Source organism: Bemisia tabaci, chromosome 2 (assembly GCF_918797505.1).
Source record: "Bemisia tabaci chromosome 2, PGI_BMITA_v3".
Lineage (NCBI taxonomy): Eukaryota > Metazoa > Arthropoda > Insecta > Hemiptera > Aleyrodidae > Bemisia > Bemisia tabaci.
In genome coordinates this window covers 65,532,067-65,548,847 of record NC_092794.1, presented here as the reverse complement: position 1 = coordinate 65,548,847, position 16,781 = coordinate 65,532,067, and the positions used below count along the sequence as shown (strand labels likewise).

The following is a 16,781-nucleotide window of genomic DNA, read 5'->3' as shown; positions in this document are numbered from 1 at the left end:
TCTATCTTTCTTGCACACTTTAGCGGGCTGCCTGGTTTTTTGTGAGTTTGTAGAATCAGTTTCATAAAAATCGATGGAACAGCATCCTACTCAGTGTTTTATGTCACGGCCGCCATTTTGAACTTTGGAATTTTGAATGTATCAAAAAATTCGAGTTTCCGGTCGTATATAATACTTCCTGATACCTTCAACTTCAAATTCAATTTCGATCATAGGTAGATTAAATCACGGAAATAGCTGAAATAGGCAACAATTCATCTTTATCATCAATTGATAAAACAAGACTTTATACTGTGAGACAGCCGCAAGTGCGCCGTAAATGACGAAGTTTCAGGCAAGACAGCAGTAAGTGACATACTTCCCAGAGAGCCAATGAGAACAGTGGTTTCAAGTAAAGTGTTTCTCTATCCATTTTCTATGTTTTCTATTCTAACTATTACCATGGACTATTTCTAACCAGAAAATGTTATGACAAAAGCGCAACCACGAAGCGTGCAGAGGATTGAGGATAGTATTGTAGCACTTACGGCTGCCTTGCTTCAAAGTAGCCTGGCATGTAAGTAAATGAAAAATGCCCTTTTCGTGTAATTGAAATAAAATCAGTCGACTTTTATCCACCGAGTGGTTTCTCGGAATCTTTCGGCTGACAAGGGGAAAGACAAAGAACGGAGGCTTCATTTTAGCACACTGCACAGTTGCACGTACTGCTCTCTTCGGTCTTCGCTACCAACAGCACCAACAGCCGGCTCCTGTTTTCCTGGAGAACCTGACTCCTGAGAGTGAGAACCAGTCGAGAACGCTTCCATCCAAGTTCTAAGCAAGCAACCCACTTCAACATCCACATTTTCATTGTTCTCTGATTCTGATTCCTCCAGTCGATTGTAAATAGCTCGCTGCCTGAGTGGAAATTGCTACCTTTACGTTTTAGTCTGATTTTATATCTTTGACGATCAAATTCATCTCTATGTATCATGTGTCCACTTTAGCTGACTGGAACTAAAATTGCTACACCACTGGTGAGTGCCATCCAAATCATGACTTATTGAATTCTCATCTCTTCATTTCACATAGTTTAGAGTATTCTAAACGAAATTCGGAAAGCCTTTCGCACGTTTTATGATTAATTAAGTTTCAGCATTTAGTAGTGTCTACATCTGTCCTATCATTAGAGTTCGGCTTTACACCCTGTTAGTGCCACAGATGGGCGATCAAGCAAGAAATATTTCAATTTTCAAGCTTTAAAAAGGACAATTTGGGCTGACAGTCGTATCTCAAACTTTTCCCAAACATCTGAAGGACTGACTAGCTACACACAAGATGAACGATGATGCATGTTACTGAAATAAGGACAAAGCGTTGATGTAAGTCGGCAATCACATAACTCGGAAAATGCGATTTTTCAGGAGAGGGAAAAAACTATCCACATTCCTCATCTTTGAAGGTATAGGGGAAATAATTCTTAGGGACAGCAAGGATAAGATGCTTTATAAGACTCTATCATCATTTTGAATAATAGGTATTCTTGTCTGTCAGGAGAAATGACGGAAAAACCGAGTTATGTGTCTGTGGAACTAAGGTCCAACACTGAATTCTGAGATTCGTGGTCGGCAAATTACTGATTCAAACCGCTATTCTTTGCCAATGTTGACTGAATAAAGACTGAATAAGACTCTTCTCACTTTAAAAGTAGCCTAAAGTTCCTGTTAACAAACTTTAATTGGTAGCGAATCTTTAGAATGACACCGGAAAACAATTCGACGGCGTAAGTCGGCAATCACATAACTCGGTTTACTACGTTGCAGACTTCCTGTCATATTTCAATTTTTATGCGGAAAACTACTCAACGGCAATTCTTTAACACTGCCGAGAGTTTTCTTCTCCATGCGAAGAAAATTCTGTATAAACTGCAAGGAATGATGTCAAATGAGTCGAGGCTCTCCTTTTAAAAAAATAACGTAGAGGCGGAGATTTTCAGACACTGAACGAGACAATTATGTGATTGCGGACTTATGCCGTCGAATTACGAATTAAAATGAAATGAAGACAAAAACAAGCAAACAATTACCTAGTTATCTGTTGGATTAGATGTTCGATGTTAAAACAATAACAATGTTTTTGTTGTTTGAAGATTCTGTGACGCCTAACTTTTAATTTTCCCTCCTAATCTGCGCACAATTCTTCCTGGGAGAGCGTGCGCTGTGTAAAAATGCGGCGCGACGGCATGAGTTATGTGTTAATGGAATTAACGCCGAGATGTGTGTTTTGGGTTCTACATTTTTAGGTGACTTCCAGATTTTTTCTGACTGAAATATTTTGATAGCAGGAAAAGGGCATCTACTACACTTCATTCCTGCAGCTAACTCAAAACCACCGAAAATCAAGTTTTGTGATTGCTGACTTACACCATCGAAAGGTCGGTCTTTAGGGTAATTAGTCAAGCTCAAGTGATGGTCAAACTGGCATGCAATACATTGCATCAATAGGTGAAAAGCCTGGCTGATTTTAAATTTTTAGCCAAAAAAAGGGCGATAGTCCCTGGGCTTGTGCTTAAAGAATCATTCTCAACCCAAAAATTGGCCAAATTCAGAGAATTGCAAGCAGAATAGTGATAGGAAAGGAACCTTGCACTGGATATAGAAATCGATAGCTGTGTCAAACGCAAGGATTTTTCCGAACACTATTCTGCTTTCATTTCTCTGAATTTTGCTGATTTTTGGGCTTAGAATGATTCGTTAGGCTCAAGCGCATGGGTTATTGTCCTTTTTTTTGCTATAAATTCAAAATCTGTTGAGATTTTTGACCTATTCAGTGCGATATATTGCATATCAGTTTGACCACGTCACTTGAGCTTGACAAATCACTTCCATGATATGTGTATTCCTGATACTGTCAATTATGGACAGTACTGCCCATTGTAATCAGGCTGTACAGTAAAATTTCATAAACTCCATTTCATCTGTAAGCATCAAAATGAGGTTTAGCAGATGATGATTTGTCTCGGGTTCTTGGTGTTGTTAAACTGGTGTGTGACATATCTACTGCATTGATTAAATAGTAATCTTAGCAGAATTGAACTTTTTCGGCAGGGAAAGACGATAGCCCCTGCGCATGAGTCTTAAGAATCATTTGTGACCAAAAATTTGCAAAATTCTGAAGTATGAAAGCAGGACTCCTCTTTGAAAAAAGTTTTGCATTCGATACAGTGCATAATTGATCCCTGTATTGAATGCAACTTTTTTTTCAAAAAGAATCCTTTCGTCATTTCCCTGAATTTTGCAATCTTTTGGTTGAGAAATGATTTTCAAGGCTCATGCCCAGGGGCTGTTTTTTTTTTTTTGCCCTGAAGTCCAAATCTACTGAGTTTTTTTTTTTTTTATTGATGTGATGTACTGCAAGCCAGTTGAACCATTTCAAGAATCTGGGACGAATCACCATGAGCTTACTTTTTTGAAATGGAAGGAAAATAAACCATACGGAATAGACACATTATTCTTTCACAAAAAAACCAAAATTTGAGAACGAGGGAAGAATCACACGAACACTATGATACCTATAACCTCCTATGTTCTGTTAGGTATCTTATTTAATGCTCAGAATCCTTTGGTTTTAATTTTTTTTTTTTTTTTTTTTACTTGCCAGTTTTTATCAATGCATTGGATTTGCTTGTAACTATTTAATCAAAATGGAACATGGGGACGAGATTAGTGAGTATGAGCGGTTGAGGCTCAAGAAGATAGAGGAGAATCGTAAGTGCCTCCTGGAGCTTGGATTGATCTCGAACAAACCTCCTACCCAAACTGTGAGTATCTATTTCTTAGTATTAACACTATTTATAATACAATTATCAGATCATGAATGAATTCAAAATTTTGAAATGAATTGAAAAGTATAAGTACTTAAAATCAGATCAGGTTAAATTTGACTTGACATCCTTGAGACTAAGCTCTAAACAGGAACTTCAGGAGATTAAACCCAGGTGTTTGACATTTTTGAACTGGCATGCGATGTATTGCATTGAGTTAGTTGAAAATCTTGGCAGACTTTGACTTCCTAGCCAAAAAAGAGTTGAAAATCTTGGCAGACTTTGACTTAATATCCAAAAAAGGACACAGTGGCCCCTCAGCACAAGTTCACAAAATCATTCTACAAGAAAAAAAATTGCAAATTTTTAGAAAATGAAATCAGGATTTGGCCCAAAATAAAAATATTGCATTTCATCTCCATATTGAATGCATCAATTTTTTTGTTGCCAAATGCAAAATGATGATGCCTCCGCACGAGTTGATTCAATTCCACTTCACTCAAATTTTCCTATTTTGCCTCTTATCTAAGCCTACTTTTTGTCACTTTTCAAGATTCAAGATCCCTCATCTTCAGATGTGATCTTTTCAATATTTTTCAGCACACCAAGGATCAAAACGTAAATTCAACCCCAAAATCTGCCAAGAAAAGACGTCAGCCTACGGCAAGTCCAGCACCAGTTCGGAGGATGGTAACACGCAGATCAGCTCAGTTGGGAGATCAGTATCAGCATGAATGCATTGAGGTAAGTTCTATCAGTTTGTTACTCATATTCATCATTTTATCAAAGCAGCGTCCTGAATTTCATCAATACTCTAACTAGGATGAAGAATAATGTGGAGTATCAAGGCCTTTAAGATTTTTTGCTCATTGGATAGAGGTTACTCAATTCTTCAACTGTTGAAAATTATAGAATCCTAAAGCTGCAATTCAAACAAACTAAATCGAGCTACTCATCATGTTGACATCTGTTCTTTTCAATTAGTCATACTGGTTAAGTTGTCTGCTGGTGCCTAATTCAAACTGAATTTTAAGGGTGGTTTAGAAGTACCAAAAAAGTATGGAAACTCCGTTAGAAAGTCCGTAATTTTTTGCCTCATGCCATGCGTGTTTTTCAATCCAGCCTGGAAAGTACACAACGCTTTATGCATTGATTTTTAGTGAAGTATTGGTCCACTGTATTGCACTGGGCAGCTAGTTGATCTTTAGGCCACCAATGAGCTTTGAACTTTGTGGCTACATCATTTTTGTGGCGATTTGCTTGTGAATTTCGAATTTACGAATTTTGTCATGTGGAACAGAATTTTTCTGTTGAGGAGGGAACAAATTTTGTGAGAAAGTTAAAAAAATACTGTCAAAGAACTGATTTTTTACCAGTCAATTTTAGTAGATAGACACCCTGTAGTGATACATAATTTTAAATCAATTTATGTGACTTGCATTTTTTAACATTTCAACTTCGTTTTTCCCCCAGGATGATGAAGATCCTGATTTTGAAGCACCTCGTTCAAAAAAGAAAGAATACCGAGATAATTTCTATGGTCCTGTTGCAGGTACTGCACTCACTACTTTATTTTTGTTACTTTCAGAAATGTCTAACTATTGGAATTTCAATGTTGTAAGACAAATTTGCATAAATTTATTAGATTTGATATTGAGAAAAAATGGACAAAGGTCACATCAACCTGCATGTAGGGGTGTTCAAACAAATTCTTGCTGGTACGCTATCAGTATCGTCTTAAACCGTAACTGGTGGCAGTACCGACAGTGGCGATGATATCGTTAACAGCCCACCTTATCGGAGTTTTGAGAGCTCGCACTCAATTCATTATTGCCCTGTGTTTTGGTTTGTCAGATTGCCTGGCACAGTGGCTTGTAAAATAGATGCACACATGGCAACAGCTTATTTTCATCAGCTCCAAAAACTCAGACCCCTATCGGTAAGAGCGCTCTCATTGTAACTTTCTCTTAACGGAACTGTTTCGGTAGCTTACCGACAACCGATAGAACAGTCCTACCTGCATGCATCAAACATCATTTGGCACATCAGTTAATATATAAATTTATGTTGAGTGGTGCTATTTTCCTATGTGACTTCTGTCTGTTCTTTTCTTTCCCCAGTTCTAGTAACCATGGTCTAACTTGCTTGTTCCATCTAACTTGCTTGACGACTCTTCAATAAAATACTGCATGTAAGTACGAGGAGGAACCCAAAAAAAACCCTGGAATTTTGTTGTAACTTGGCAACGGTGGAAAATATCCGGGTTCTACTGCTAGCGGGTGTAACTAAAGCTATGAAAAGTAACTAGGCCAAACGTCGTTGCGTAATTTCCTTTATTTTGGTGAGACTTGGTCCAAAGGGTTGTTTGGCAAGTTCGTCGTTTTTGAAGACGGGTGATTTTCATGGGCAATGCGCGGCTAACTCTGTCAATTTTTGGAGCGAATCTTTTAGGAAACATGTTTCACTCATGACATAAGTGAATAAATGTTTTTCTTTGTCTTAGAGTAAGATTAATTGTTCGAATTTCGGCTGGATGCCCAGCAGCAGTCACCGGCTAGTACGCTAAATGGGGAATCAATTCAACAACAACGCGTTTCAGGCCCAAATTTTTCGCAGCAACGTTTTGAATATTTCTGTATTACATTCGAGTGATATTTGCTAGTTAATTAAATGATCTATAACCACCCTCATTCACAAAAATGCATTTTTTTTTCATTATTTGCATGGGTTCTATCTTATGGCAATGGCGGTTTGGAGCCATACAGGGGTTTTGGGCGACACTGCACCATTTAAAAGCAAAAAACCGTACTATTACTGAAGTTTTTAATGAGGCTTGTCCTCCGAAAGCATCACTTTAAAAGGTCAACAGTGAAATGCGTGTTTTTATCAAGTAAAAGAGAAAAATTTGAGTGCTAAGTTACTGAAATTGACCCATCTTCAAGAACGACGAACTCGCCAGACAATCCCTTAAACCAAGTCTTGCCAAATTAAAAGAAATTGTGTGACGATGTTGAAATTTGACCTAGTGACTCTTCATAGCTGCTAGTTACTCTTCCCAGTGGTGGAACCGGAATATTCTCAATCGTTGCCAAGTTATAGCAAAATTCTGGTTTTTTTGGGTCCCTTCTCGTATGCAATCTTCGAAGGAGTTGTAGTTCCAGTGAAACCTATTTATCATGGAATTTGGCAGTGTATTTCTCTTCATGAGTCAGCTTCAAAATTATTTTTAATCTCAGGGATTAGTTTGAATACATTTTTAGTTTATATTTGTAATATTTTTTAATTTAAGGGATCAAAGTTGGTGACTGTTGGGAGTATCGTTTAGAATGCTCCACAGCGGGTATTCATCGACCAACTGTTGCTGGAATCCATGGAGGTCCTGATGGTGCCTATAGTATTGCTCTTTCTGGTGGCTATGAAGATGATGTTGACTATGGCGATCATTTCACCTATACAGGTATGTTTTCTATACCTCAGAAGCCCTAGGAAATCTCTTCATTATTATCATACCATCATGTAATCCATTTAGTACCATTCAATCAGTCGTGTCGTACAAGAATCTTATTTTGAAAAAAAAATTTAAGTTAAATTTAATAAGAGTAGTGGAAGATCCAGAAATCTCTTCGAAAATAAGTGTTTCTACAGAAAATTTTAGAGCGAAACACGTTCCCAAGCTTTAACTGAAAATAAAGAGGCTGAAAGTTCAGGTTAATAAGAAAATGGTTCTTGTTAGCCTGGGCAACAACCCACAATTCAACCACCTCAAATCAAATGCAACATGGTGGCCGCATAATTCAAATCAGGAATAAACAATTTTACAAAAAAAAAAAAAAAAAAAATATATTCACTTCAAACAATGATTTTATTGTGAGCACATTCCATATACATTACCTCTTTTTATGGTTGTGATCTGAAAGTAAGTGAACAAATGCTGGTGAAAGGATACACAGTGGTCAATTCTTCTTGTGTTGTCGGGAAATTTTTCCTCCCTGTGTTTTTCTGGAAACTGAGATGGATTTTTGGCTTCGCTGAAAGCCTTTTCTCAGCTGAAATTTCATCGAATGAAAAATGGCAAAATGCAAGCATTCTCACTTTTTTAGTACTTGCCGAAAATTAAATCTTACAAAATTGTGCAACATCACCATTCAAGAGTTGTAGTCATGATATCGTTGACGTGTCTTTTGCAGGTGCTGGCGGACGTGATCTAAAAGGGACAAAAACTAATCCAAAGAATCTTCGAACAGCTCCTCAAAGCAAAAATCAAACCCCCGATGGACCCAATGCTGCCTTAATTGCCAGTGTTAGGACAAGGAATCCGGTTCGGGTCATCCGAGGTTACAAACTCAACAGCTTGTATGCCCCTGAAAGTGGTTACAGGTATGATGGTAAGTTCAACTTTGTACTTTGACTCCGGGACTGCAGACACATTAAAACTCATTATCAATAATGTCAATCATCTCAAATTTGGTTATTGATTAATTGATTGGGCTTCATTGGAAAAAATCAGGATGAATGAAGATAAATCAGGATAAATTGGGATTTTCGGATGCAAAAACCTCTTAACCATACGACTAGGTATAGTTGCAATCTGTCGTGTGTAATAATGAGGAGGCCCCAAAAATGGGCTCGAAAAATGGGAAGGCTGGAAAAACTGCAGTTATATTATTGCAAAACTGCACTGAAAATCATGTGTTTTTTTTTTTTTCGCAAAATTACAGCAGTTTATACATATGAAGCCATGAAAAGGCTATCACATTGAAATTTCTGAGGGGAAGGGTTTGTAAAACGAGAGAGCAAAGAACTCTCTACATTCGTAATCAAGAGGAATAGATGAGTTAGGTTAATAGAATATATAAGAATAAATTGTGCCAAATCAGGATACATAGAGCTGAATTGGGATTAATAGAATTATTTGGAAGTAAATATATAAATTGAGAATATCAAGAACTTGTTTAAACTTTTCACCTAAGCGCTCGACACCAAACTAATATTAATTTTTCTTTTTACTTGCTTGCCGGGAAATTTTCTTTTAAAGACATGTTTTGGTCCTTGGACCATCACCAGGTACAGACTGGGACATTCATAGCAAGAACTGGCAAACCAATTGCCAATCAGCGGTCAGATTGGCGGTAATGACTCTGTCAACAATTGTTTTCTCAGTGTAATGCACCTTTCCTTCCTAAAATTTAATACTAAGTCAGGTACATGTTCTCAAAAGTAACATAACAATAATGTGGTATAATATGGTGTGTAGTTTTAAAAGGAAACTGAAAATAAAGAAAATTAAGGAAATAATTTGTAAAGCCAGCTAAAAAACAACAAATATCAAAGAAGATTCTCTCAAAATATACTCGAGCTTCGAAATTTTATTGAAATATGTAGTACCCTTTTTTACTTCAAAAGCATTACATAGATCTGTCAATTATTTTCAGGTTTGTATACGGTTGATGAGTACTGGACTGAGACTGGTTTATCTGGATTTCTGGTGTACAAATTCAAGTTATCTAGAATGAAAGGCCAAGATCTCCCCATCTGGGATCAAGAGACTAACCAAGAAAATAATAAACAAAATGTCAATCGCCAAGAGGCTCAAAAGAAATTGAACGTCTCCCCTGAAGGTAAAAATCATCATTTCTCCGCTAAAACTCCTCAAAATGTTTCAACAGCCAATGCTCAAATGGTAGACAAAGATCAAAATGATCTTGGTTTAAATGGTCCCCTTTCCAATAGCTTGCAGAAAATACCATCAGCTCATTTAACTGAAGACAAAAATTTCCCTACAGGAGTGTCAATTCAATCACAAAATGGCAAACTTTCTAAAGCTCCAATATCACCATTAAAGGAGCATCTGAATGTAAAAGCGCCGCCTAAGATTGGTAAAGACAGCCTACGTAGGTATTTCAGCCCTGTGAGTTGCAAAAAATCTACAGAAGACAGTACAATGCATGATAATATTGCTTCTAGCTCTATTAAGCATCCCGAAGATACTTTAATTCTTTCTGATATGCCATGTAAAGCTCTAAAAAAGGAGGCTCCATCTCTTGACTTGAATGGTTCAGAAGTTATGAAGTGTGAAATGGTAGAAGAGGTAAGTCCCCAAAGAAGAACACCGCCGGCAGCTGGCAATATTGCAAGCCCTGAAAGAAATGCATCAGCTGCCAATAGCCGTAGCTTGTCGTCAAATTTATATTCAGATGAATCTGAATCAAATTCAAGTAGAAATGAAAAAAAAGATGCTCAAAAAATTAACAGAGAGAGCAGAGCTTCCAGTCACATTAAAAGTTTGCACAAGAATGTCATAAGACCTGTTGCTGATAGAGCTGAATCAAGTCCTACTGAGAGTGCCGAAAAAATTTCGTTTGAAGTAGTATCATCAAGGAATGTGTCTTCTAACCCTTCAATTGAATCCTCCAGTCCTCCAAAAACCTCTCATCATAAAGTCAATGGACGCATTGTAAATGAAACAAAATTTAGTCCAACTAAAAATGGGAAAGAAGGTGCTTCTAAAGACAAATTACCCACCTCAATTTCCCTTAATTCCCCTTCTAAGGTCACCAGTCCCACGAAAAGGTCTACTCAAAAAGTGTCCTCACCATCCTTAAAAGCAACAAAACCTGGTTCCAACAACGGCTGTAGGAAGGCTTCTGATAACGCAATCAAGGAAGAAATTTCCAGTGGTAGCTCCGCAGTCTCAGAGATGAGTTCATTCAATGATAAATTTACATTCAAAAGAGATTTATTCAATAGTGGCTCCAACTCTGTTCCAAGCCCATCAAAAAATGCTAAGTCCACCCCCAAAAAAGAGAGTAAGAACGATTCTCCATCAAAAGTAGATGATGCCAAACGTAGACCAAGGATTACGAGGAAATCGAGGTCGATTGCCACAAGTCCTTCAAAATCAGCCTCAAAAGATCTTGATGATTCCTTCAGCATGTTAAAGTCACCGCCTAGCAGTGAAAGGAAAAAAAGCAAGACATCCAATACTCTTGACCGGTACTTGGTGAAAAAGTTTGCGTCCAATGATATTTCTCGTTCGATTCGGACAAGTTTTCCCAAAGTATCTCCCATGAAAAGTAATTGTGATAGCGATGATGAAAGTTCTCCTGCTTTCATTGGATTTAATGAAATTACTATAAATAATGCAAGAAATCGTTTGAAATTGTTAACTGATTTTTTACCTTCCATAGTCAAAAAGCAAGCCTGTAGGAATAAGCTAACTAAATTTAAGAAGAAAAAAAGAACGGAAGTGATATTAAAATGTAGTTCCTCTAAACGTGAATTCATAACTAGTATTGATAAAATCCGTGATTTATCTGTTAAAATTTCCAATATGTCGAATTTTGATCCAAACGCTGGCTTCATACCTGAGTGTTTTGTCAGACTTGATTCCAGCGAAGTCCTTACTCCAGAGAAGGATGAAGAACTCAGAGAAAGAGATGTAACTACCGACACTAGCTCATCAGATCATGAAATTTCTTATGACCACTCTACTTCAGATTCAAATATTTTCAAGAAAAAGTTATCACCTCAAAAACTGTTGGATCTAATCTGCTCTGATGATGAAAGTGAAGATGAGCCGTTTTTAGGCTTTAGCAGTGTGTCAAAGCGTTCTATAGTCAGAAATGCATTTCTAATCCAAAAATATGCCAAAAGTATGGACGAGAATTAATAAATTTCATTGGTAGTTGAATTAACTTGATAATTATCAATCTCTGGACTGATGTATCTGAGAATGTCTCTTTTTGTTATGATTTTTCCACTTTCGCAAACGATGCCTAATAAGAACGTAAAAAATAGCATCGCTCAAACTGCAATTCAAGACTGAAATCAAGTTTTTCACCTACTGTTATCTGTAGCTTTAGTATTTTCCTCTTCGCATTATTGTGAATCGAGTTTTTCTCCTAGTCAAATGCCCGTGAATCAGGAAGTCTCTCCTTGCTTTTAGTGGCAGAAAATTCGTGTAGAAGAGAAACCATATTATGGATTTCCATTCTCCTATTCATCAGTGATATTCTATTTTAGGTTATTCATATGTAAGTACTCAGCATTGTATTTCTATCACTGCCAGTTTTAATGTAAGTTAGCAACTTTATGTAGATACGCTCGAGCCCCTCGCCGCTCACCAGTTTTTTATACTTGGATATTCAGTTCTCATCAAATTTTTTGAAAGGCTTCATGTTGGTGGCATCAATGCTAAAATTCTACTCAGAAACCTTGTCCTTTTCAAATTAACTGTAAAATATGTAACTCACTGCCTCCTAAACTGCCCTTTCTCCTATGTATAGTCATATTATTATTTATGAACATGGATTTACCATGCAAACTACTCATGAAAGGCTGATAAAATTCGTTGTAAGATAATTTGTATGTGTAAAATTCCTAAACATAGATCAAAAGTTGACTACTAAAAAATTAAAATAAACAATCAAACATAATAAGAAGTAAAAATTAATCATAAGATTAAAAAAAAAAATTAGTTGAAAATATGGAACTTATTTCTATTTTTCACCGAAAGTTTGTAGGTATCACTTTTTACAGTGTTTTTATATTTAATTTTAATCAAATCTATTGGAAAGGAAAGTCTGATGTATTCATATCTGTACATTTTAAAAAAAAGTTTAGGGTTTTAAAGTAAGGAGGCTATGACATTGTCTTAAATTGGTTTGCAAGTCTAGAAGAATATTTTTAATCATCTGTTTTTAACATCAAGTAATTTACTTTTTTCGTTGGGACCATAACTTCCATTGCATCCAGGAAACATGAAAATACCCTTGTGTTTTATCCCCTCGGATTCTTTCCTCAGTTACATTAGCATAAACATCAAGAAACAGTTTCTTGGTCATTGGATCAACAGAAATAGTAGTGACTAAATTTTTTCCTGAAGCATCAGCTCTTGAAAAAAAATATCTGTTCGGTTATACTGTAAGTTTTGGGCTTTTAGAATACAGTTAAAATTAAATCCGTCCTGTTAAAAGGTGCGACTCTTTAGGTGATCGAATAAAAAAATCAAATCAGTAAATGAAATAATTTTTAAAGTAATACATTTGTCTAGTGTGTTTAATTTTATTTGTTTATTTGTGGTACCGTTAGCATTTAGGTGGTTTTTTTACACATCGCTAAAATTTTTCAGTCATTTAGAAATGAAAGAAAACTGTTCAAACTGAAAATAAGTGTATTTCTCTTGGATATGTAAGGAATCTCTAAGAATATTTCTCTTGTAATTGATTCTACTGTACTCATATCAAAAGTATGTATGCCTTCTTACTTTTTTTGATTTGTCTAATGTCACATCTTTCATACATGAGCCCTTTGTCAAGTAAGATTCTCCGTGTCATATCTTCTGGACAGATAGAGGTGAATCAAGTCGGTGGAATCGAATTGATACGAGCTACGTATATTTTCCTCTTAAGAGCAAGCTCAAGTTTTAGAAAGTCGGTCAGGGGTTTTGCGAGAAAACTCAATTTTAATGACATAACCCTCTGGTGCACTAGTGATTTGCACTGAAGTTACCTAATTGTTACCGCCAAAGGGAAGATTACTGAAAGCTGAACTGTTGGATTCATGTTGATCCCTTTATTCTTAGCCTCAATTTAGTGCATTGGTTTGATGTATTTGATTAGTGGTCAGCGAGATAATCAGATATTGTCAGTACATCTGCATCTGTAGCAAGTATTCACCATTGTAAGCAATGTCAGATCGCATTCTGTAACGGTAATACGGTTCTTCTCTCTTCAAGGAATATTATGTTCGAAGCTTTTCAAAAACATTATAAAAATACACGATCGGGTAAATTTTAATTCTCCTCCATGAAGTCAATGTAAGGGCAAATTCTTGCATCAGAATTGCTCGATTCCTAGCGCGCCGAGAGGTGAACATAAGCTGAAGGAAGGAATCAGGAAACTTCGGTGCAATTCGCTACCGCGCCAGTAAGTTGCCTCTGTGAAAATGTCTTTACTCTTAAATCCTACTACAGATTTTCCTTTAAGCTAGAAGTCTCGCTAACTTATATCTTTTCACTGATTTTATCCATCTCTTTCCGATCAGGAGATAAAAAATACAGACCCTTGCTTTACAGATGACCATGGTAGTTAGACCACCATGTAATCTTGTTCTTGATGACCATGTTTGCTTTTTCCTAGTATTGATTTCAAATGAAGTTTATTTGAAGAGTGAAGTACAAATATCAGGTCTTATTTTATCTGTGATGTTCATTTGGAGACTGTGATCACATTCATCGAGAGCAAATCACTCTCTGACTGAAAATAGCTCTTATAAGTTTTAAGCTAATGAACGTAATGAAAAATTCACTTTGATAGAATCTTGGGATATGATTTGGTGTTTATTTTTAATAAATTTTCTACATAACTCAAGAAAAGCTAAAAATAATGAAAACCAGGATTTATTTATTTATTTTTACAATCTAAGTTTTGAACGTATCATCTCATGTGTTTGAGGTACCAAGTAGCTATTTTTGTTTGCTAATTTTTCTGTATGAGTAGTAACATTTTAAAATCCAATTTTAAATCAGTGACGCATACTGTCAAACTTTAATGGTTTTATACCAATACTTTACTAGGAATTGACCTATTCTTGATGTCAGTAACTTATTTTTTATCATACCGGCTGTAATTGTTTTAATAGCTGAATTTTGAGTTCCTTAAAGTAAAGAAAACCAGAACTGTTTAGGGGCGCCCCAGCCCTTTTTTCCAGAAGAGCCCCGAAAAGCATCAGCAGTTTTAATTTAATTTTTGTGAGTTCAAGTTTTCTAATTTTCCGGCTTTTAATTTCATTTATTAGCTCACAATTTGTCACCTCTGCTTCCTGTTCGTTTCGTTTTTCGTTACTTCCGGTTTCGTATGTATTTGAGTTCCTTTCTTTTGTAGCCTTAAATCACAGTATACTGGTGAGGACAGATGTTGTATTCTGAATGTATGTGACTCAATTTTTGATGGAATTGGACTCATGAAAGGGTTCATTTCTCTGAAATCTCAATAAAATTAGTTGCGAGCCCCAAATTTTTCTTTCACCGTTGTTCCCTGTCTTTCTTAACCAACCATTTGCACAGAACTTGCACTTAGCCTCAAATTGTTAAAAATATTGTTTTATTTTGTAGAACTAGATAAGGAGCATGTTATTTGCAGATCGAATTTTGTATCCTCTCAAGACTGATGAAAACCAGCACAAAGAAATATAACCTTCGCTTTGATTTCCATGTATTCTTTTGTTCCGTATTCGCAAGTTTTTATCTTAGCCAATTTATCAATATACTCAAATCTACACATGGTATTTTTTAAAATTATTGGGCTAATTTTACTATGGTTTTACAACATTCGTCTATGTGTGTGTGTGAAAAATGGCTATCCCTCACTTTGAGATTGTTCGAAAACGTTTTCAAAATTCTTTCATTTAAATAACAGAAGAAAAAGGTGTTCATTCATTTTAACAATTTATTTTTGAAATAAATAATCACTTATGGCGCGGCATTATTTTCAAAAACACTGGAATCGAAAACATCTGATAGTTTACACATTACCGTATGATTTTGGTAGAAAAGCTAATTCTAAATTTCTATTTACAGGAAACATAATCTGCATATCTTCAGTCAGTCGAATTGTTGGATTTTCTACCGAAATTTGAGCTCGGTGAAATAATTAGCTTGCATCATCACATGAGGATCCTAGGAACTGATTTCCATCCTAGAAAGGGTAATGGGTCTTTTGCAATCAGCTGGGCAAGTCAAAGAATCGAGTTTTGAAGGTTTAAGCTTGAAAATCAGCAAAAAAATTCAGATCAAATGTGATAGAAAAATGATCATCGAAAAACATATACCGTCATTAACTGGTGGAAATGTATGTATCACATCACTGATTGCTATAACCAAGCGAGAGGAAACCATGCTATGCATTACCGCGGTGGATGACGTAGTCAAGTTTTGCTGTCATCAAGAGGCCCCTTAATATTTGAAGGAATAACTTGGCATTCCAAAAGATCTTACTATTTTTTCCAACATTTAGAGGCGACCTATAATCAGGGTGGGTTAAATTAATACGTGTTTAATTTTATGATTAGATGATGTTACATTTCTTTGTGCTGGTTTCCACCTATCTTGAGAGGATACAAAATTCGATCTACGACTAACATACCTCTTTCCTAGTTCTAAAAAACTAAACAATACTTTTAAACCAAAAAACCTCGATTCTGTCACTAGAGCAGCTGACCCATTCAAACCTCTTGACTCCTGCCTCGCAAAGTGCAATTTGTTCAATATCCACTTTTTGTTCTACGTTTCACACGCTCAGCGGAGATCATGAAGAAAGAGCGGAGTTGTGAACAATTGTCTTAAGGGAGGAAATTTATCTCAACTTTCTGCAAAAACGTAAACTCTGTTCTTGTGCAACCTAGGAATTTTTTGATTGGAACTTTAGACGTTATAATATTTCCTTCAATTTTAAGATTTTAGAGCCCGACTTGCCAAAATTTCCAGGTTTGCTTCTTTAATACATTTGCTAGTTAAGGAAATTTTCTCCTACATATTTTGCGGTGAGTTCCTACTTCTGGCTCATTTCAGAACAACACATGTGCCATTAGTGCTTTACATAGATTTAGGCATGAGCTAGGATTGCACATTATTGTTTTTTAAGGTAACTGAAGAACTCATAAAATCTATGTGGACGTATTTCTATCAAACAGACCTAAGCGCCATAGGGTGAGGAAGGTAGAGGGGGGCTTAGATGGAGGCGGAATCAGGCGTCCGGCTTATTCCGTCCTATACTCGCAATGCTTTTCCATGGCACTTAGGTCCGTTTGACAGAACGCGCTATCCGGGATTCTAAATTCCTCAAAAGGAACTCAAATTGGCGCTTAGTTCCAGTTGATAGAAATACGTCCATATCATCATTAGGTGTTGAAGAGAATGCCATGTGATAAGGGATCCTAAAGAACAATCAGGAACCAGGTTATATGACTAGTTTCTTTGCCT

At 36.2% G+C, this 16,781-nt stretch overlaps 1 protein-coding gene across 4 annotated transcripts in view; it reads left to right on the top strand.

The window, feature by feature from the left end:
* The first annotated feature begins 381 nt into the window (after nucleotides 1–381).
* Nucleotides 382–16,781, top strand: part of LOC109041802 (uncharacterized) — a 16,656-nt gene continuing 256 nt past the window's right edge. The window contains exons 1-8 of one of the 4 annotated variants that reach the window (XR_002009999.2): nucleotides 440–1,016; nucleotides 3,640–3,799; nucleotides 4,403–4,546; nucleotides 5,276–5,354; nucleotides 7,092–7,259; nucleotides 7,990–8,187; nucleotides 9,235–9,420; nucleotides 15,381–15,507. Coding sequence is in view for 3 of the 4 variants with exons in the window: in XM_019058226.2 (XP_018913771.2) it covers nucleotides 3,683–3,799; nucleotides 4,403–4,546; nucleotides 5,276–5,354; nucleotides 7,092–7,259; nucleotides 7,990–8,187; nucleotides 9,235–11,471 (2,943 nt within the window). In the remaining variant the exon portion in view is untranslated. Of the gene's footprint in view, nucleotides 1,017–3,639; nucleotides 3,800–4,402; nucleotides 4,547–5,275; nucleotides 5,355–7,091; nucleotides 7,260–7,989; nucleotides 8,188–9,234; nucleotides 12,844–15,380; nucleotide 16,781 lie in introns of those variants that run through there. The other 3 variants (XM_019058227.2, XM_019058226.2, XM_019058228.2) reach the window with 3 other exon arrangements.